This window comes from Podarcis filfolensis (assembly GCF_964270895.1).
Source record: "Podarcis filfolensis genome assembly, chromosome: 5".
In the NCBI taxonomy this organism is placed as follows: Eukaryota; Metazoa; Chordata; class Lepidosauria; order Squamata; family Lacertidae; genus Podarcis; species Podarcis filfolensis.
This window is the reverse complement of record NC_139608.1, coordinates 68738876-68759636: the sequence shown is the minus strand read 5'-3', so window position 1 is coordinate 68759636 and position 20761 is coordinate 68738876. Positions and strand designations below refer to the sequence as shown.

General features: G+C 46.5%; 1 protein-coding gene across 2 annotated transcripts; it reads left to right on the top strand.

The window, feature by feature from the left end:
* Positions 1 to 10298: 10298 nt before the first annotated feature.
* Positions 10299 to 20560, top strand: PCBD1 (pterin-4 alpha-carbinolamine dehydratase 1). 2 transcript variants are annotated; one of them, XM_083614279.1, is made up of 4 exons: positions 10299 to 10564; positions 17940 to 18071; positions 18567 to 18647; positions 19854 to 20560. In XM_083614279.1, exons 1-4 carry the CDS (start codon positions 10562 to 10564, stop codon positions 19950 to 19952), a joined length of 315 nt encoding a protein of 104 aa, XP_083470405.1. In that variant the 5' UTR covers positions 10299 to 10561; the 3' UTR covers positions 19953 to 20560. The 2 variants fall into 2 exon arrangements, with proteins under 2 accessions (XP_083470405.1, XP_083470404.1); XM_083614278.1 differs by lacking the exon at positions 10299 to 10564 and adding an exon at positions 11872 to 12003.
* Positions 20561 to 20761: the final 201 nt, after the last annotated feature.

Below are 20761 nucleotides of genomic sequence, written 5' to 3'. Positions count from 1 at the left end.
AGATGGTATATAAATTAAATAAAACATTAACAGATGGTCTGGACAGAAGAAGGGGTTTGTCATTGGGCCATATGTCTTCCAGGTATCAGATTCCTAGCTAACACTGGATTCAGTCTCAAAAACCACCTTATAAGTTACCTGCACCTGCATTTGGGGGATATGGGTCACATGACGTTTCCACCATCTGCTTGACATCTCGATTTCTCTAGCGCCTAAAATCTGCTTTTTGCCTGACCATTAGCTGCGTGAAACATTGTCTAAAATGATTACATTCCACTGGAGCGCGCAATGTGTGTTTGGCATGTCACAGTTTGGGGCTTATATGGGCTATCCCTGCTTTCAGAGCCCACCCCCTTGCCTCTGCCCACAATCATGTCGCATTCTACTTGCCCTTCCTTGCCCCATTTTCTTTCTGCTGCTGCCCCCATTTCCCATGCTTCCGAGTACCGTCCCGCACCTTTCACTGAGTCTCTTCAACATATTTGACTTACTTCTGGTTTGCTCATTGCTTCAACACGTGCCAACGGCCTCCACTTTCCCCACCAACCCATAATGTGCTCTTCCACCCACCCACACCCCATCTTATGACTGGGTGTCACAATCTAGCAAAAGCTGCACCACCAGAAAGCAGCCTAGGGCAGATCCACTGAGGCCTGCTTCTGTAATTGTGGAAGCTTAGTCGGCGCATATCTAATATAACTATGCCCCCCTAGCAATCTAGCAATCTAACAATGCCCCCCCAACCCCACAAAAAATGCATGGGGGTAAAAGAGAAGCAATCAGAGCACATGCATCTTTCTTCTTTCCACCGGAAACAGAAATCAGTGGGTTTTATGCGCTGCTTATGAAAAGTTCGCGAGCAGGGGCTCATGATCAATAGGCGCCTAGATGTGAAATACAAATTAGGCAGAACATGTGGTTTTGGTTGAACAAACTGCAAGAACAGCAAACAACCAGCACTGGTATGGAAGCACAGAGCATTACAATGCACAAAACTGATTTGAGAAATGTGGGTTTTCAAAAGATACGCCTGATCTTTTAGAAACTCTCACTAGAACATGCTCTCCAGTAGCTGTTCCCTGACCCCTAGTGGCAGGCAAAGAACACTGCATTGCAACATGTTCATAAATGGCGCAGCCAGTCTGCACAACTTGGGATTCAACCAGCCTCATGCAGACCGTCAGCTAAGACAGGCAGCCAAATCAGGAAGACTGAGACCTGGCTAGACCGCAATGCATACCAACTCTGATCTTGCAGGCCAGTGACAGAGAACCCTTTTTTACTAAGGATTTGTGGGCTGCTTCACATATCCTATTTTAACAAGAGTGGCTGGGAAAACCCAGCCAGATGAGCGGGATATACATCATCATCGCCATCATCATCACAAGTGCACCTGAAGCGTTTTGTGTGCCCGTGTATGGGCACAACAGCATACATTTCAGAAAATGCATGTTTGCAAAGTTACATGCATTGAAGCACAGGGACTGGCTGTGCGTCCTGAACCACCGTGCATTATCCAAGAGGCTGGGTTCTATGGCCTCTCTCTGTAAAGACTGAAATAAAAAAGGACTGTAATAAACTTTTCCTTAAATTTATAATTTCCTGGGCAACCAACCGGGAGCCGCTAACAGCACCCTGAGAGTTGCGAATACTGATTTCTATTTCAAGAAACAACCTAGCCACAAGGCAATCAGTCTTGTAGGGGCAGTTCTACTAGGTCCATCTAGTCTGGCCTTCTGTTCTGACAGTGGCCAATCAGGTGGAAAACCGGCAAGTCGGAGCCAAATGCAATGATCTTCTCCCCACTTGCAATTCCCAGCAGCAGATATCCAAAGGCATACTGCCTTCATTGGTGGCACTCTCACTCCTCAGCAAGGCCCCTTTGTTTACCATCTCCATTCCTTGTTTTATACTTCTCATGGTCATCATCCACATCAACCTCAACTCAAGCGACAACCCGGTTCCTTTTCCGAGTCCTCTTCACAGAGAGGCACTCTATGCAAGTGTGTGTGGAAGTAAACCCCACTCTGCTCATAGTCCTTACTCATAGCTGGGTGTCAGGGATTTTTTTTGGAAAGAAAACGTAGAACTGCCCAGTGGTATGTGTTTATAACTCATGCACAAAGCACTACACACCTGTGCATTTCCTTCATGTGTGTGTGCGCACTTTCCTGCTTACAGTCACATTCCATGACATTTAGACGCCCGCAAAGAGTGGGAAAGAAGCCTCAGAACTGGGGATTTGACGGCACTAACGCAGAAAAGTGTTGCAAGCTCCACACATGAAGTGCGGACTTTGGGGGAGGGGAGAAATGGGTATGTTTGGTCAGAATCAGGGGTTCTAAGGGAACACGGACAACTGAATTTACTTTTCACATTGTTTACTTTTCACGTCACCTAACATAATACAATTTTTTGCGTGGCTTGAATTTTTGAGCTGCCCAAATATTCTTTTTGTTCTGCCCATTTGGGGTCAGGCTGCCCATTAAAAACAACGAGCCCTGGTAGGTGTGCACAGGATGATGGCCTTAACCTTTGTCTTGGTTCCTGCCTCCGCTCAAGGTATTTAAATTCATGTGCGCTTTCCGCAGTGATTTATTCCCTTTCTCTTAAAAAACAATTTGGACAGAGCATAAAAGATTATGACTATTCTCCAACCCTGTTACAACAGACTGCATGTCCTAGAATGTATTTTCAATGTCAAACTCCTATAAGTCCAGAGAAGTTAACTTGGGCTATTACCGCCTATGGCAATGGGCCAGGGCAGAAGATTTTCTGCCGTTCAAAGGGTTTAATATAAGAGGTAGTCAGGCTGCCTTAAGGGGCCTTAAGAACATGAGTAAGAGGAGTCCAGGACAGGGCTTCCATACGTCTGGAATTCCCACCCACCCACTTTTGCGCCAGGATTCTCACTTTTTGAAATATGGCAACTCTACCACAGGAAGAAAAGCCCCTGCGATGGCACCTCCAAGGAGTCCCTGGTCCACAAGAAGAAAGTTCTGGGACATAGATGCATCTCACTGATACTGAGATGGGGAGAGGGTCAAGGACAGCCTTGGCTCTGCAAGATGCAAAGCCCCCTCACTCCCAAACAAATACACCAGTAGCCAAGTTAATTTTCCTCCATTGGCATCAATGGGAGATAAAAAAAATTAAATGAGGAAAATAGGAGGAGGGGGAGGCATACAGGACCCCCCCACACACACACATACCTCAGCTGATCTCTGCAGATCTGTAGGAGAGCCATCAGCCCCTCCTTGCTCATGAAATAATCGGTCTGATTTGCATTCTCAACAGGAAGGAATGGAAAAATCTTGTCAATTTCAGTTTCTCGTTTTCCCCCGTTTTAAGCTCCCTTCTCCGCACTTCCATATCAATCTGTGACTTTCTCCTAATACACACGTTCATGCAGTTTTACCTAACGTACACATTTTCGTAAAGCAACGCATTTCTGCCGCGTTTCTGTTCTCGTATTGTTTCAGAAAGTGTGAATCGGGGAGGTTCTCAGCCTTTAAATGCAAACTGAATCAAATTTTTCTCCCACCCCTAACTGCAACACACGACCCAGTGAGAGTTGTTCTGCCCATTGCATGGGGGGGGGAGACTTTTGCTTGCCCTGACAGCCAACTGGCCGAGCACCTGCTTCCCCCCAGTCCATTTTCCTCCTCCCTCTCAAGCGAATGAGTAAATGAGTCCTCCTCAATGACTTTGGCACGGCAACACGACAAGGCCGAGCCTTGCGCGGGGGATAATTAATACTTGTTAATAATTCATCCCGGTTTATCTGGCTCTTTAGTCAGTGTAAAGGTTGCCACAAATCCACTAAATCCAAAACACTAAACAAGGCTTTTAATTAAACCTTTTGTGTGTGAGAGACAGCGGCAATGTTATAAATACTGACGGAGCTGGAAGAACCTGCTGCAGCAGGGATTGCAGTGATGCCAGCAGAGACCGGCAGAGTAGAGAGAGGCAGCTCTGGTAGGTGAGCTGGGTGGGGGAGGGAAGCAGGCACCTTTGCCACCCAAGCTATAACTTAATCCTGCTGGCTTTGAAACAGCTATTCTTAGCCTGATTATTCAAAATGTCCTCCCACGGAATTATGCATATGCACACACGTACATGCCAGTCTTTGAAATCACGAAGTCACTTTAATTGCCTTTCTTATAATTAAGTAAGCACGCCTTTTGCCAATGCCTCCCTACCCCCAACCAACCAACCACTCCTTACTAGTGGAACTCAAAGGGATATCTAAAGTACAACCTTTTCCCTCCAGTGTAGAAATGGCTAATCGTACTGTTGCATTCCACCCCAATCTCCAAGCGGTTTGAGATGACAAGGGTTCCAGGAGCTTATCCAAGGTTTCCATTTCCTTCAGGAATGAGGCACAGTGGAGACCATGGAGTCTTTATGATATATGGTTTATTTGCACAAATATACAACCTGAGCATCTGATGCAGGGGTTCGCGGCATCACAGGAGCCAACTCCTAGGGGCCAAAGGGTCTTCGCCTCCCCCCCAATAAAATATTGGAGGGGGCCACCCCCCAAAAAAAGGTTGATGATCATTGCCATTCAAATGGTGTGTGTGCACCACATTATGTGATCAATTGTGCAGGGCGGGGCTTACTTGCCCCCCCCCAATATTTTAACTCCTGTTGGCACCCCTGCACAGCATGAACACCCAAAAAGCATCTCGTTTCTCCCATAGCTACAGCCTGGGATTCAAGTGGAAATCAAACTTTGCTCTGACTCTCTCTCCAGCTTGCTGCTTTACTTATCACTGTCCAAGCTCTCAGTTCTCAATGCTGACTTTTGTCTGCCTCACTACTTGTGAGTTGTGGAAGCAGCCCCACACATTTGTCATCTCCCACTGAAAACCCTTCCCTTGTTCCCCTTGCTTCCTGGCCATTCCCCTTGCTAGCCTGGCTATTCGAAGAATGAGAGCCTTGGTTAAATTCTAACCTTTGCTGGATGCAGGGATTAGAGGAGTCTCTGCATACAGGCCGTTTTTCACCCTCTGCCAAACTTATAACAATACTGTAATGAGATCTGGTAGGAGGGGGGTGGTTGTATGATCTTTCAATACTTCCCCTCCCCAGTCCTATGATTCTGATCGTAAAAGGGGACTGCTCAAGGGGTCAGACCATTTGGAAATGGCAGAGTATCTGAGGTCTCCGGGTCAATCCCTGGCATCTCCAGAGATGTCCCGTCTGAAACCCTGATGAGCTGCCAGTTGTGTTGACAACACTATGCTAGATAAGCCAATGGTCTGTGCAAGGCAGCTTTCTGTGTTCCTAGGACAAGCTTAACCTGGCAGAGTTGTTGGGAGGAAGACCTTTGCATGACTACAGCAGATCTGGCCAAGTACAGGTGGAGGCAAACAAGCAGTTGTGATTTTGGAAACAGAATATAATTGCCCTTAATCCTTCCTGCAAACACTGGAACTTTTGGAGCCAATGTTCCAGCTTCACAAGCACTCCCACAAGGGCCCCTGTCTGTCCTTTCTCTGGCAGAATCTCTAAATTCCCTACTGCAAAGATGGGAAACCTGTAGCCCTCCAGATTTTGTGGGACTCCAGCTCCCATCAGCTGCTGCCAGTCTGGTCAATAGTCAGGCATTATGGGAGTTGTAGTCTAATTAACATCTGGAAGGCCACAGGCTCCCCATACCTGCCTACTGCTTTTGTGTAGCAGGTTGGGCATACTCAGATCAGCTGGAAGACACTTGTGCCATGGTACCTCTGCAGGCAGCAATCAACTCTTGTTATGGAGATTTGCAAAGCACAGTCTGTTCCATAGCTTGCGTAAAGCAAGCAATTATCACAGCTCTTAAGTAAGTTAGGCCTGATGCAACCAATAGATTTGCCAAATGGTGCTCCAGCAGTGTGTGGCAAGGCAATGTTAATCTCTTGAGAATGGTACGAGTCGTCCAGTAAATCTTTTATTAACTCTGTAGCCTATGTGCCTATTTCCATTGCCAGATTCACGCATACACACGTCCCTGCCAGCATATTTCTTTCAAATTTAATTTTGATTTGTGAAAGATCTATTTTAGCAAACTGCTGACAAATGGCAGCTGAAGGGAACCATATATTATTGAAAAGTTATCTGGCAATATAATGAAGTGCTTTCCTCGGATCAGCATTACTCCTGGAATGATTGCTCTGACCAAAAAAAAAACCCAAACACCATTCTAATGAACCAAGATATATGCAGTGTGCTAGTTCACAAAGGCGTCGCTGTTAGTGGTCAGAAGAAATGGAAGTTAAACATGGACAATCACTGCAACAACAACAGCCAAGGAAAAACCCCAGAAGTGATGCCAGAGACTCAGAGTTATGGATCCCAAAAGACTCATATAAACAATGAATCTCACCAGAAGAAGACAATTGCTAGACTTGCTGTTAAATATCAGGGAGTGTGGGATGTGCTGGGAGTCAGGTCAAATATTGCGGTTGTGCCCCTTCTGACTCCTGATCTTAGCGTTCTGACAGCCATTCCAAAATCTTTCATGCTTGTGATGAATCGACTTATGTGAGTCACACAAGCATTTTCTTTATTCTTGTAAGAGCTGCACTCTTGCAAACATTTCCCTCCAGAGTTACAATTCCCAGAGTTCCCTGGGATGAGGGATTGCCTGTTAAACCACTCTGGGAATTGGAGCTCCATGAGGGGTACAGGGTCTTCTAGCATCTCACAGCATCTGTCAGGGAACTGCCATCGGAGCCAGAGGCGGAGGGAAGGCTCCAGAGGGATGCCGGAGAGGGTCCCAGCAGGCAGAGAGGCAGCCCATCTGCTGGGGAAGGAAATCAGCGTAACACCAGTGGAGAAGGGGGGCAGATGGGGGAATCGGAGAGGAGGCTCCAGGACTCTTCACCGGAGACCAGCGGAGAGAGCACGGGTGCTCCGCTGCCCACACCCTCCCTGCGCAGAAGACTTCCGCGCAGGGAGAGTAGGAAGAGACTTGGCGTCAAAGAACTTCTTTGCTGGAAGAAGTTCAAGAAACGCCCACTGACGGATTCTGCCAGCGACTGAAACAGCCACGAAGTGAAGGGCTGTCCAGACAGAAAGGGTTCAACCAGGTAACCTAGCCAGGAGTGGCAGCAACTTACGCACGAGCAGCCCCTATAAACATTACAGCATCATTAACAAACCACAGTGAATCAACTGCAATCTACGAGGCAGGCAAATGTTGTCCCTATCTTCCAAAGGGGGTTAAAGGAAAACCCAGGTAACTACCAACAGGTGAGCTTGACATCGATACCAGAGAAGGTCCTAGAACAGATAATTCAACAGTCAGTCTGTGAGCATTTAGAAAAGGATGCTGTGATTACTAAGACCCAGCATGGGTCTCTGAAAAATAAATTGTGCCAGACCAATCTGATTTCTTTTTTGATGGAATTACAAACTTGGTGGATCAGGAAAATGCTTTGGATACAGTGTATCTTGACAAAGTCCCCCATGATATTCTCGAGAGGAAGCTGGTAAAATGTAGGTTAAACGGGGTAACTGTTAGGTGGATTTGTAGCTGGTTAACTGGCCAAACCCAAAGAGCACTCATTAATGGTTCCTTGTCATCCTGGAACAAAGTGACAAGTGGGGTATTGCAGGGTTCTGTCCTGGGCCCGTTGTTGTTTAACATCTTTATCCTTGGATGAAGGAATTGAGGGGATGCTCATCAAATCTGCAGAGGACACCAAAGTGGGAGGGGTAGTGAATGTCGCAGAAGACAGAATCAGAATTTTAAATGACCTTAGCAGATTGGAGAACTGGGTGCAAGCTAGCAAAATGAATTTCAGTAGGGACAAATGTAAGGTTCTGCACTTAGGCAGGAAGAACCAGATGCACAAATATAGGATGGGGAAACCCCTTGTTTACTAGATGTACATGTGAAAAGGATCTAGGGGTCTTGGTGGAACACAAGCTTAACATGAGTCAACATGTGTGTGATGCAGCAGCAAAAAAAAGCTAATGGCCATCTGTGGATGCTTTAGCTCAGATTCATGCATTGCAGGGGGTCGGACTAGATGACCCTAGATGGGTCCCTTCCAACTCTATGATCTAGGGGCTACCCAGAGAATGTTGTTTATTATGCCCACCACCCAGCATAAGAAGTACTACTCAGAGGAACTCTCCTTCAGGTAAGAGACAGGCAAAGGTCAGACCGGCTCACCTGCCCTTTTGAAGTTTCTACTTTATCTAGGAGCATACAGAGGATAATTAAGAAACACTGGCAACTTATGTGAGCTACCAGGATGTGAGGAACCCCCCTCCGGTGGTTCTAGAAGGACAAATTCACCAGGTCCTACTAGTCCATAGAGATGTATATTCATGGCATCCATCTGTCTTGGGAGCCAATGGAGGAGTACGCCTTTGGAAGTGAAGTCAAACCGTTGGAGAGTTGCAGCGCCTGCTGTGGCTGTAGAGATTCAGGAGACACATGTTTTGTTGCCGCTGGGGCAGATGAAGGCGTTCTGCTGCAGATGCACCATGGAGTTTCTTCTCTCTGCCATCCTCCCAGAGGTCATTCCTCCTCTGGCCCCTGCTATGGATACACGACCTGGCCTGATCCAGCAGGCTCTTCTTAAGTCGTTATTGAAAGATATATGTTGATACAGGCAAAATTTATGCAAATTTCATCATCTTTTTTTGATAAGGTGGTCACACGGGCACACTGTTCTCTCCCTGCTGCTAAGTCCTCCCTTCCCGGCCCTTTCTTCTTTCTAAAAACAACCCATCTGATAGGTTTCCTTATTACTTCTGTCTCTTGAGGCAGTCACAGGCAGGCATCTCAGTATCCAGACCCTTCTGGTAACATCTCACTGGCACTCTGTGCTGAAACCGTTTCATTCATTCAAGGCTGTCTCTACCACTGACTCAATATTTTTGGTACCCTGCAGACCTTTTCCGTTCTGTTCTCCAAGCTGGGAACAATCAGGTCATCAGTCCGAACCACAAATAAAATGGTATTTGTTGTCCTATGTCATTTTTTCAGATCTCCACATCCTGTTTTAATGAATTATAAGCAGGGCTGCAATCCTGACCCCACTTATCTGGGATTTCACTTCTATGTGCATTTGAATGCAATGGAACCTTGGAATAGGAGCAAAGCTCTGCTCCCATCAGCAGTTGCTGCCCATTTTGTTGTTGTTGTTTAGTCGTTTAGTCGTGTCCGACCCTTCGTGACCCCATGGACCAGAGCATGCCAGGCACTTCTGTCTTCCACTGCCTCCCGCAGTTTGGTCAAACTCATGCTGGTAGCTTCGAGAACACTGTCCAACCATCTTGTCCTCTGTCGTCCCCTTCTCCTTGTGCCCTCAATCTTTCCCAACATCAGGGTCTTTTCCAGGGAGTCTTATCTTCTCATGAGGTGGCCAAAGTATTGGAGCCTCAGCTTCAGGACCTGTCCTTCCAGTGAGCACTCAGGGCTGATTTCCTTAAGAATGGATAGGTTTGATCTTCTTGCAGTCCTTGGGACTCTCAAGAGTCTCCTCCAGCACCATAATTCAAAAGCATCAATTCTTCGGCGATCAGCCTTCTTTATGGTCCAGCTCTCACTTCCATACTGGGAAAAAAATAGCTTTAACCATACGGACCTTTGTTGGCAAGGTGATGTCTCTGCTTTTTAAGATGCTGTCTAGGTTTGTCATCGCTTTTCTCCCAAGAAGCAGGTGTCTTTTTAATTTCGTGGCTGCTATCACCATCTGCAGTGATCATGGAGCCCAAGAAAGTAAAATCTCTCACGGCCTCCATTTCTTCCCCTTCTATTTGCCAGGAGGTGATGGGACCAGTGGCCATGATCTTCTTTTTTTGATGTTGAGCTTCAGACCATATTTTGCGCTCTCCTCTTTCACCCTCATTAAAAGGTTCTTTAATTCCTCCTCACTTTCTGCCATCAAGGTTGTGTCATCTGCATATCTGAGGTTGTTGATATTTCTTCTGGCAATCTTAATTCCGGCTTGGGATTCATCCAGCCCAGCCTTTCGCATGATAAATTCTGCATATAAGTTAAATAAGCAGGGAGACAATATACAGCCTTGCCGTACTCCTTTCCCAATTTTGAACCAATCAGTTGTTCCATATCCAGTTCTAACTGTAGCTTCTCGTCCCACATAGAGATTTCTGCCCATCTTAGAATCATGGAATTGTAGAGTCGGAAGCGACCCACGCGGTCATCTAGCCCAACCCGCCTGGCAATGCAGGAATCACCGCTAGAGAATCTCTGGCAAATCACACAGCATCCTCTTGCGTTGGCGGAGTATTCGCTCACCCTTAATCTGGCCCGCCCCGCCCCCTCGCGCGAACCCTTGTTCCATTCAGGATCAAAGGGCCGCTTCGGAACCTTGCGCGCCTCGAGATTCCACCTCCGCTGATACGTCACTGGTTAATCATTGAAAAAGCTACTCCCGCTTCTAGTGAGCAGCCTGCGGACAGAGGCCCCGCCCTCTTCCGCCAACGCAAGGCCGAGAGCGGAACGTCCGCGAAGCGCCCGGGCGGTGCTATGAGCGCCCGCCCGCCCTCCTGTTGCTTGCACAACCCGGCTGCTAGTTAACCGGCTGCAAGCATGGTAAGTTAGAGAAGGTGCTTTCTTGTTGCAGGTTCTTTGCACGGTGGCTTGCAAAGCTAGCTTAAGAGATCCCTCCCGGTGCAAAAGCGGCGGAGGCACTGAGGGAGGTGTACCCGCTCAGGAGAAATAGGTGGACGAGTTAATGCATAAGCCAAATTAAACGCCCTGCCCTTCTTTAAAGGAGGGGCGGGGCGGGAGGAAGGGTTTTTTGTGTGTGTGCTTAGGCTCAAGACTCGAAGATGGGGAGAATCCCAATGTCTTAAGGTGCCACTCTCTTTTGCATTTCAACGGATCTATTTGAAAGCTGTAGTATTTCTACGGCTACGACAGTTGTACTCTTGTTAGGCACACGGACAGTCATAAAATACGATGGTTTGGCGTCCGATAAGAACCGTGGCACCTTTGAACCCAGCAGAGCAAGGGGGTGGACAGTGGGGGGAGGGAAGGAGAGAGCGTCTGGCATTTTCTGTTTTTAGCTAGGGGGTGAGGAGGGGCTAGCCAGGTTCCCCCCCCCCCGTGAAGCCTCCAGAGGGGCGCCATTGAGGTTCCCAGCATGTGTGTATGTGCGCGCACAAATGCACGGGTGAAATAAAGCCTAATTTTGTCCCTGGCTAGGTGTAAATGTTGCTTTAAGAGCCTTCAGCCTTGAGATTGCTGCTCCTGTTTTTGGGAGGGACTGAAGCAGACAGGTGAAAGAGGCATTGAAATCAGCCTTTCCCAACTTTGGGTCCCCAGATGTTGTGGGACTCTGTTGTTGTTGTTGTTTAGTCATTTAGTCATGTCCGACTCTTCGTGACCCCATGGACCAGAGCACGCCAAACACTCCTGTCTTTCACTGCCTCCCGCAGTTTGGTCAGACTCATGCTGGTAGCTTCAAGAACACTATCCAACCATCTCATCCTCTGTCGTCCCCTTCTCCCTGTGCCCTCCTTCTTTCCCAACATCAGGGTCTTTTCCAGGGAGTCTTCTCTTCTCATGAGGTGGCCAAAGTATTGGAGCCTCAGCTTCAGGATCTGTCCTTCCAGTGAGCACTCAGGGCTGATTTCCTTAAGAATGGAGAGGTGGGACTCTAACTCCCATCAACCCTGACCACTGGTCTTGCTAGCTAGTTGGGATGATGGGAGTTGTAGTAAAAAAAAAAATCTAGGTACCCAAGCTTGGAAACATCTGGTTTAAAGCACACACACCCTCCCAAAAAAGGACTCTGGGAACTGTTGTTTGCCCCTTATAGAGCTTCAATTCCCTATATCTTTAAATGAGTTCCCAGGATTCTTGGGGGGACGTGTGCTTTAAATGGATGGTGCATACACAGTCAATGTTTCATGTGTGAGTTTTGGGGGAGTGGAGGATGTTGTTGCCTTTTGGGTAATACATTTTGCAACTTTTGCCATCCCCAGCTGAAGCCTGAAAGGGAGTTGCTATACCTTTTTAAGTTCCAAGTAAGTAGACAAAGTAACTTCTGTTGTATGCCTGAATTAGCTTTTCATGCATCTGTTGTTTATAACTGGGTCCAGGAAGTTAGAAAATTGCATTTGTTGGTGTGACGTTCCCCCTCAAATGCTTTCGGCAGTCTGCTGTAATGAGAAGCATGTGGACTTTAATGGTTTGTGGAAAGCATGTGGAAAGCGTTTTTTGTTTCCTATGTTGGAGAGGAAAGGGGGGAAAGCACATCAGATCTGTGAGGCATTAAACATACACAGCCACAGCCTAGGACTCATGGTCAGAAGCATTAGAGAGGGGGAGCAAGCTGGCAAGAGGCATGATACTCAGTGGGTAAGGAAATGGTTAAAGCTAGTGGCTGTCAAGACCAAGGATGAAGAATCCTAGTAACACGTTTACCCATAAGCCTGCAAACTAAAGTAAAACATCATAGGTTGGGACCAGTTGTGTTGAAGTCCCACTGCAATCAAGGGGGCTTGAGTTAGTCATGACTAACTTAAGCTCAACTGATAGCAGTGGGACCTAAATGCAACTCCTGCAGTTTGGTTCCAACCCTTTGTGACCTTTATAAATAGACAATTGCCAAATGAATTGGAAGCTGTTTACTTTAGGACCTAATTACAAGCAGCAAAGGGATTGCTAGTGGATACCTTGTTCAGACTTACCACAAATGCATACTATCCAGATATTCTGGACCTCGGCTGCTCTCTCCGTTCCTAACTGTTGGCCAAACTGGCTAGGGATAATGGGAAGAGGTGTCCCACCAGCATCTGCAGACTTAAGGCTGAAGGACACTGTCCTCCACCCATCATTTGTGTCTTCTGAATGTCTTCATGCTGAATGCCTGCCATTTTTAACAGTGGCACAACATCACAGACCCTGCACAGGGATGGGGAATTTGCTGAACTCCAGCTCCCTTCAGCCCCAGTCAACATGGCCAGTGATCAAGGATGATGGGAGATGGGGTCCAACAAGATGCTGCAGGTTCTCCATCCCTGCCTTAGCAGGTGAGGCCTTCTCTAGGCTTGTCTATGAGACTTCTGTATGCATCCTTGATGGATGTAATCTCTCTCCATTTCTAGGCAGCATCTGAAAGTGGGGCAAAGCCTGCCAAATTAAGTGTGCCAGGAAGAGAATGTTGTCTTCAAACTGAATAGATGAAATCAAGGAGTGTCACTTTAAAATCCCATTCTTGCATTGTATGGCAAGGTTGCATAATTAAAGTGTTGATTTGTTTAACCTATAAAAGGGTGGTTCAATCCCTCTTTTCCCCCCATGGAAAGAAGTGGTTTTTTTCCATAGGACTGAAAAGAATTGATTTATCCTTGCTTAGTCATCACTACCTTATCTTGTTTTTTTGTCATGGCCCGGGATTTGCAAGAGTTGTGGCACAATCCCACTCCCAGAGACTTACCCCTTTCAGGAGTGGAGAGCCTGCTTTTTGCAGTTGCCTTATCCGAATTTGTTTTTAACCTTCCATTAATTGCTGGAGCACTAACCACTTCAAGGATAAAGTGGAAGAACCGCACCAGTGTGTGCTGGCTGCCTTGACAGCACCGACATCCATCTTAAAACTGAATGCGAGCTCTTGAACCATCCATTCACATGATAGAGGTGAACCCGTTTTCCTTTTCTCTGGTCAGTTGCCTCCTCCCTTCTAGCAGACGGTTATTGGAAGAGCAAAAAGCAGTGGGCTCCGGCAGCCTCCCTTCCTCCTGTCCCTTCTCCTTTATTGTTGCTAAGATACCTTGTGCCAGCTTATCTACTGATCTCACTCAAAGGGCAAAGGCTGGAGCTTTATTGCACTGAGCAGTGTTTACTCAGTGCAGCTGCACTTCAGCAAAACAATTGGCTGAGATGAAAATGGGAAGAAACCCCTTTGAGTGACTCCCTGAATATTCCCTGTGGGGTATAGGGGTGAGGGTCCTGAGACCCTGCAGATACTGTTGGACTGGAAACTCCCATCATACCTGACTGGTTGGGGCTGGCAGGAGTTGGTAGTCCGAAACATCTGGAGGGTGCCAGATTGGGGGAAGGCTGTTCATAGTCCTCCGTGAGCTTGCTGTTTTACAGTAGGGTGGCTCTCTAATGGTTGCTGAAGTGAATCTCCAACCATACCTGACCACTGTCATCCTGGTGGGAGCTAAGGGGAATAAAACAACATCTGGAGGATCAAAGGAAAGCCCCCCCCTCTTTTGGGGATTCCAGCCTTGTGAAGGTTTCTCTTCCTCAAACTCGGCCCTCCATATGTTTTGAGACTACAGTTCCCAACATCCCTGACCACTGGTCCTGCTAGCTAGGGATCATGGGAGTTGTAGGCCAAAAACATCTGGAGGGCCGAGGTTGAGGAAGCCTGCTCTACACACTAGCAGTGTGAGTTACCTCATACACAACAGAAGCCTCAAGAACCTCATATACATGTATGTGTGTGTGTTTATATATGACCAGAGTCTTGAACAATCCACATCTTCAGCTGGTTTGTAAGATGGTCAAAGCAGGAACCTACCAGGCACCGCCTTAGTGATGCTTCCCTGATCTAATATGAATACTGTTTTCATAGAATTGCAAAGTTGGAAGGGACCCTGAGGTTCATCTGGTCCAGCCCCCTGCAATTCAGTAATATGAAGCTGTCCCATATGGGGATCAAACCTGTGACCTTGGCGTCATCAGAACCATGCTCTAACCAACTGAGCTATTCACAAAAGCTTCTTTGTTGTCCTTTTAAGAAACCACAGTGGTGTCTAGTCCAAGCAAATTGCCCTAACGGGAAAGGCAGGCTAATTACACAAATAGTTGATATTCAGTAACCTATCTTAAGTATTGCATGGTGATGCAAAGTTGTGGTTGTGTTATAAAACAATGTACAGTAAGCCCACAACTTACGCAAGTTTAACTTGTGCACATTCAGCCTTGGGTGCTTGGCAAAAACAAATTCTTTGCTGTGTTTTAGTTGTTGAAAAGCACAACCCACCAGCATAGTGCTGTCAACTCATGGATACTGGTACTTTAGGGCAAGTGGGCACTGCCCTGCCAACCTCAGTTGGTCCAAAGCCAGCCCCCAGCCCCACCCTCTTAACTGCCTTCCTACTTGCAGGGATGACCTTGCCTGCCAGCTTCCTCCACCTCAGCCTCCGTCTTGCCCTTAGAGAACTCTGCAGAGATGAGGATGTGGTCCAAGCTAGAACGTGTTGACTCTGCCTGTCCTAGGCACCAGCCCCACCCCCACCCCCTTTGGTGCTCTGCTAGCCCCTGTTCTAGAACGGAGCCCATCAATGCATGGGGGGACGGACGACAAAAAAACGAAAAGGCTTTACAAAAGGAAACAGGTTGGCAAGGCTTCTACAGCCTTGTTAAATGTTCCAAAATGTATAAAAGTTTATTAGAATGGTCAGTTAAAGATGAGGAGGTAAAATCCGTCATGGTAAAGTGGGCAAGAGATCTAGTTCACAACATGTTATACTATTAAGGAAAACTATATGAAGATCTTCTACCATTGGTACATAATACCGAGTAAATTAGCAATAATTAATAAATAATAGCTTTATTATGATACGCACTCAACCAAGAACTTTAAAAGACCCAAGTAAGAAGGGCAGGGAAGTCAGAGGTAATTAGAATATCAATGAATCAAAGGAACAAGAATATATCTTTATTTTTCTTTATTATGATTTAGAATTACATGTTTATCAATAAGAAAACTGAAATTTTTCATTGTGATTTCATGTTGAGAAAGCATTTCTGTTGTAAAAAAAAAACTAATAAAGATGAATTAGCAAAAAATAAAAGTTCCCAAGCTAGCATCCCTCCTCTTCTGCAAAAATAAAACATAAAAAATGGAGACTACTTTTGAGTAGGTGCCTTGTGGATCTACAGTCCCACCAGCAATTAGCACAGGATGGGAATAGCTGGCAAGCAGCAAGTATGATACAACTAGTAGGCAGTGGGCTGTGTTGGGACACACAGTCTCATGACCTTATAAAAGACCTTGCAAGGCCATGGCTTGGCAAAGGCTGGTTGTGCCTCCTGCTGATGACACTGCCTTACATAAGCCATCCTATCCTTGGATCGCCATGGATTGGGAAGCTTGTTCTTGCATAATAATGGTGTGGTTTTTCTCCACCTTCCCTCCACCCCAGCAGTAATAGCAGTTACATAAAATATTACCCAAAGTGGTTCGATTTATTATCCAAATTCTGGTTCAAACAAAATCTGCTGCAGACTGGGGAGGGGTTCGTTGCATTAGAGAGACTGGTTCCAATAAGTTACTGTGCTATGGACAACAGTACTGGCTGTTCCCGATTTGCCGCTCTCTGTCCCTCCCAATATCCAGGCAGTTTAAATGGCAGAACAAAGTAATGCAATAGCTTTTAACCATTAACCACAAACAGGCTGGTTAATGTGTAGCAGTGTTTCTCTCCCCCCATCCCCCTTCACTGGGAGCCAGCGTGGTGTAGTGGTTAAAGGCGGTGGACTTGTAATCTGGTGAACCGGGTTTGATTCCCCGCTCCTCCACATGCAGCCGCTGGGTGACTTTGGGCTAGTCACACTTCTCTGAAGTCTCTCAGTCCCACTCACCTCACAGAGCGTTTGTTGTGGGGGAGGAAGGGAAAGGAGATTGTTAACCACTTTGAGACTCCTCAGGGTAGTGATAAATTAGCAGGATATCAAATCCAAAGTCGTCGTCTTCTCTCTTCATATAAACATGGGTGCTTCCTATTTCCCAGAGAATAGCCGCATGCTTTAAGAAAAGCTTTCCCAAAGACAGAAAATGCACTGCACCCCAACAGCGCACATGATGTGACGTTGGAGGCATGCGTTGTGGTGCAATTTAGGAGAGCGTCTAATCAAAGACACCAACTGCATGACGCAAAAAACCAAATTGATAGCAACTTGTTGACAGTGAAAACGCCTAAAATCAGGATTCTGTTGCTAGTGTTGCTCTTTTCTCTAGATTGCAGGTAAAGTTGCCAAGCAGTGTGTACCGTTGTGTCTTCGAATCGGTGGTGCTCTTGTTCATAAGCCCTAGGTGTATAGCCTAGTGTAGCTGCCAAGACAGAGCCCAGTGAGTAGGGGATACAGAAGGGCTTGCAATTTAGCCTGTTGGCCAAAGGATGGGTTCAAACACCTGGACTTCAACTCCTATAAGTACTAGTGAGCATGGCCATTGGCCAGGGGTGATGGGAGCTTTGTCCAACAACACCTGGAGAGCTCCATTCCTCACCTCTACTGTAGGTAACATATACACTGGGCTGTTCCTAATGGCATATTACAATTTTTTTGTGGGGTTTCCCACAAAGAAAGAAAAAAAATGTAGCAAGACCCAAATGTTGTGAGTGGTAGTTGAAAGTGGGACAAACATCTTGTCAGATGTTCTCACCCAGATGGTTCAATTGATCCAAAATAACTCTGAAACAAGTGAAGTATGAACACCTTACCCCAGGCATGGCCACACTTGGCCCTCCAGATGTTTTAGGACTACAACTCCCATCATCCCTAGCTAACAGGACCAGCAGTCAGGGATGATGGGAATTGTAGTCCCAAAACATCTGGAGGGCCAAGTGTGGCCATGCCTGCCTTACCCTATCAAACGGCTCGTGGACAAATCCCTTCCCACACCTGACCTGCTCCGACGGACGTTCTTTGGTTGCTCATCTGTTGCTCAGCTGCAAGTCAAAGTCTACTCGCATGCATGGAACAAACCACCCTCTGAGCTTTCGGTTCGAATTACTTTTTCGAAATGGAGAGTTCAGATGTTTTGCTTTGTCGTACGCTGATGTGCGCACTAGTTTGTTTCTTCTTCCAAGACCGATTGTCCTGCTTTCCGCCCCAGTTGAGAGTGTGCATTCCAAATGAAGCTTGTATTACGAAGTTCTGAAGGTGATCTTAAAGCTCTTGTGGCAGTTCCATTTTCTCTCTCTCTTGTTGTTTTTCCTAGGCGGGAAAAGCCCACAGACTAAGCGGCGAAGAGAGAGAACAACTGCTGCCCAATCTCAGAGCTGTTGGATGGAATGAGGTGGAGGGTAGAGATGCCATTTACAAGGAGTTCCACTTCAAGGACTTCAATCGGGTACAAAGAATAATAATATCCCCGCATCATAGTTCTTTTGTCTGCATTTTATTCCAGGGAAGCTCAAGCAGGTTTACCTTCCCGCTGGAGCGGTACCTATTTATCTACTTGCACTTTGATGTGCTTTCGAACTGCTAGGTGGGCAGGAGCATGGACCGAACAACGGGAGCTCACCCTGTTGCGGGGATTCGAACCGCCAACCTTCTGATCGGCAAATCCTAGGCTCTGTGGTTTAACCCACAGCGCCACCCGCGTCCCCACCCCTCAGGGTAATAGCTTAACTTAAATGCAGTTTAAGCCTCCCCTTCTCTACCAAATTATTACATTGTGTACAGTACTGTGGTGTCAATGACTGTCCATTCTTTTAAACTCTGTAAGAGTCAATGACAAGCTTGTGCAGAGAGAAATGAGTATTGGTTGATATTTATGAAGTTCATCATGTGCGAACTTCCATGTGTGTGTTTTCCTAACTCACTCTTTGCATCTCGTGAGCAGGCCTTTGGATTTATGACCAGAGTTGCTCTGCAGGCAGAAAAACTGGACCACCACCCTGAATGGTTCAATGTCTACAACAAGGTAAGAGAGAACAGTTGGCTGTCCAAGCTTAGACAAAGCGGTCTGCGGCTGCAATCTTATAATATGCACCCTTCACCTGGGAGTAAGCCCCGCTGAGCTCAACGAGGCTAACTTTTTGAGTAGACATGAGTAGGATTGAGCTGCATGTGATTAAATGCTACTGGCTTAAGATCAAGATAACCAAATGTGCTTTCCATCTCCCCAATTCCCATTGTGTTTCCCTCCCCCCTTAAGCATGTACCATTGAGGAGCCTAGGAGAGGGGTGTTAACCCTCCCTCCAAAATGTCACCTACCAGCTACATTTTACCCCTGCCAGCCAACTTGGGCCTGTCCTCTTCCTTTCAAAGGTATGGTATTCTGTAGGGACTTGACAGGGGGCAGTTAGAAATCCAGGAAGCTGCCTTAGACAGAGCCAGAAGATGGGTGCAACTTAGCTCAGTATAGTCTACCCTTGACTGGCAGCAGCTGTCCAGGTGTCAGGCATGGGGCCTTCCCAGCCCTAGCTGCAAATGCCGGGGACTTATGCTGCAAACAAGTCAGATTCTCTACTACTGAACTACAGTCCTCTGCCTGGGTAAACAACTCTTCCTTTTCCAATGCAAAAGAAGGGGAAGGAACCACTAGGGCTTTGCTATATATGCCTATAGCGTACTGTAATTCATAGTCTTCCTCTTAGGCTGCATAAAGGGAGGATCGTGTCCCTTGGCCAGGGCATCAGTATTTCTTTTTTCCACTTTAAAATCAGTGTTTCACCAGCAGTTAAGAAGCAACAGAGCTCTTTAGAATTCCCCTAGATCCAAAGTGGATCCTTCTAATGTATGTGGCATAGATGAAGCCAGAGCTTTCCAAACACTGTGTTGGCTGCAGTGTGTAGGTATGTTGCGCCAACGCTCCCCACGCTCCTCCCGGGGCCGGAAAGGGGTTAGTTTGCTAGTAAAAACTGAACTACTGTGTCATGAAATGATGCAAAACTGAATTATACCGTGTTGTGAAATGATGCACGTCTAAAAAGCGGGTCACCAACATCGAAAGTTCTGGATTAAGCCTTAAATTGTGCTGGTGGCCAAGAGTAAGAGGTACTTCGTACTGCAGTACTGAACTTTTAAAATGTGCCCTACTGCTCTAGGGTGCTTGCAAACTTGACGTGTGCTTCCTCTATTCCCACTCAGCATGATGATTACATTTTTGTTTTTTTGTATTTGTAGGTTCACATAACCTTGAGCACCCATGAGTGTGGAGGCTTATCGGAGCGGGATATCAACTTGGCCAGCTTCATAGAGCAAGTGGCAAACACGCTGGCTTAGAATCTGCCATCCTTGCCATCTACAGTCTTCAGTTGGCCAAGGCAATGCCAAGGGAGAAGTGTGAGATGTGGATGCAGATAATTATTTTTATCCAGTTGCTGAAAGAGCCTTAGTATTAGCCCAGTGCATGATGGTACCCTGCCATTTTAAAAATCCATGCCATTGCATTATTTTGTTTTTTAGTCAAAGCTGTCTCGTGGCATGTTTATTGCCTCTCAGAATTCAGTGTTGCTACTCCGTAGTCTGTTCAAGCAGTATTATACCAGCACAGTAAAAAGCTACCTTTGGGGTAGGCGAGATACCGTCCAAAACTGGTTTGAAGTCCATATTGTGATATCCGTTTCATAATTTTTGACCTGCCAATATATTGTGAATCATGGTGTATGTTTGTGCTACGCAAAAATCACACTGTGGGGACAACTGTGAAGCCAGCCAGTGCCTCTACATAGCTCTATCCTTTATTTCACACATCGTGATATATCGGTCTATTGCAATGTTTTTAGCTGGTGATAAAACCAGGTATCGCCCAGCCCTGCCCGCCATACAGTTACAGTCAACCTGGCTTGTGACTTAAGCAGTTTACAATAAACTTATCATCTGTCCCGTTACCCAAGTCTTACCTTCTTTCTGCTGAAGGCATATTCTAGAACACCAATGAGCAGACTGAACTCAAACCAGGCATTTTCTCTACCAGGGCACGATAAATGATTGCATGCTTTTTGAGAAAAGAAAGGGATGTGTGCGTGTGTGGGATTTTGAGGCAAGCCTGCCACCTTATCCAGCATCCTATTGGGTGGAGGAAGGGCACA

Bases quoted from the DNA above. Each gene is read 5' to 3' on its own strand.
- PCBD1 (XM_083614278.1), top strand. From the start codon at position 11,887: ATGTGTGAGTTTTGGGGGAGTGGAGGATGTTGTTGCCTTTTGGGTAAT. The intron at 12,004-17,939 runs GTAAGTAGACAA...TGTTTTTCCTAG, and splicing joins TATACCTTTTTAAGTTCCAA to GCGGGAAAAGCCCACAGACT. The intron at 18,072-18,566 runs GTACAAAGAATA...TCTCGTGAGCAG, and splicing joins ACTTCAAGGACTTCAATCGG to GCCTTTGGATTTATGACCAG.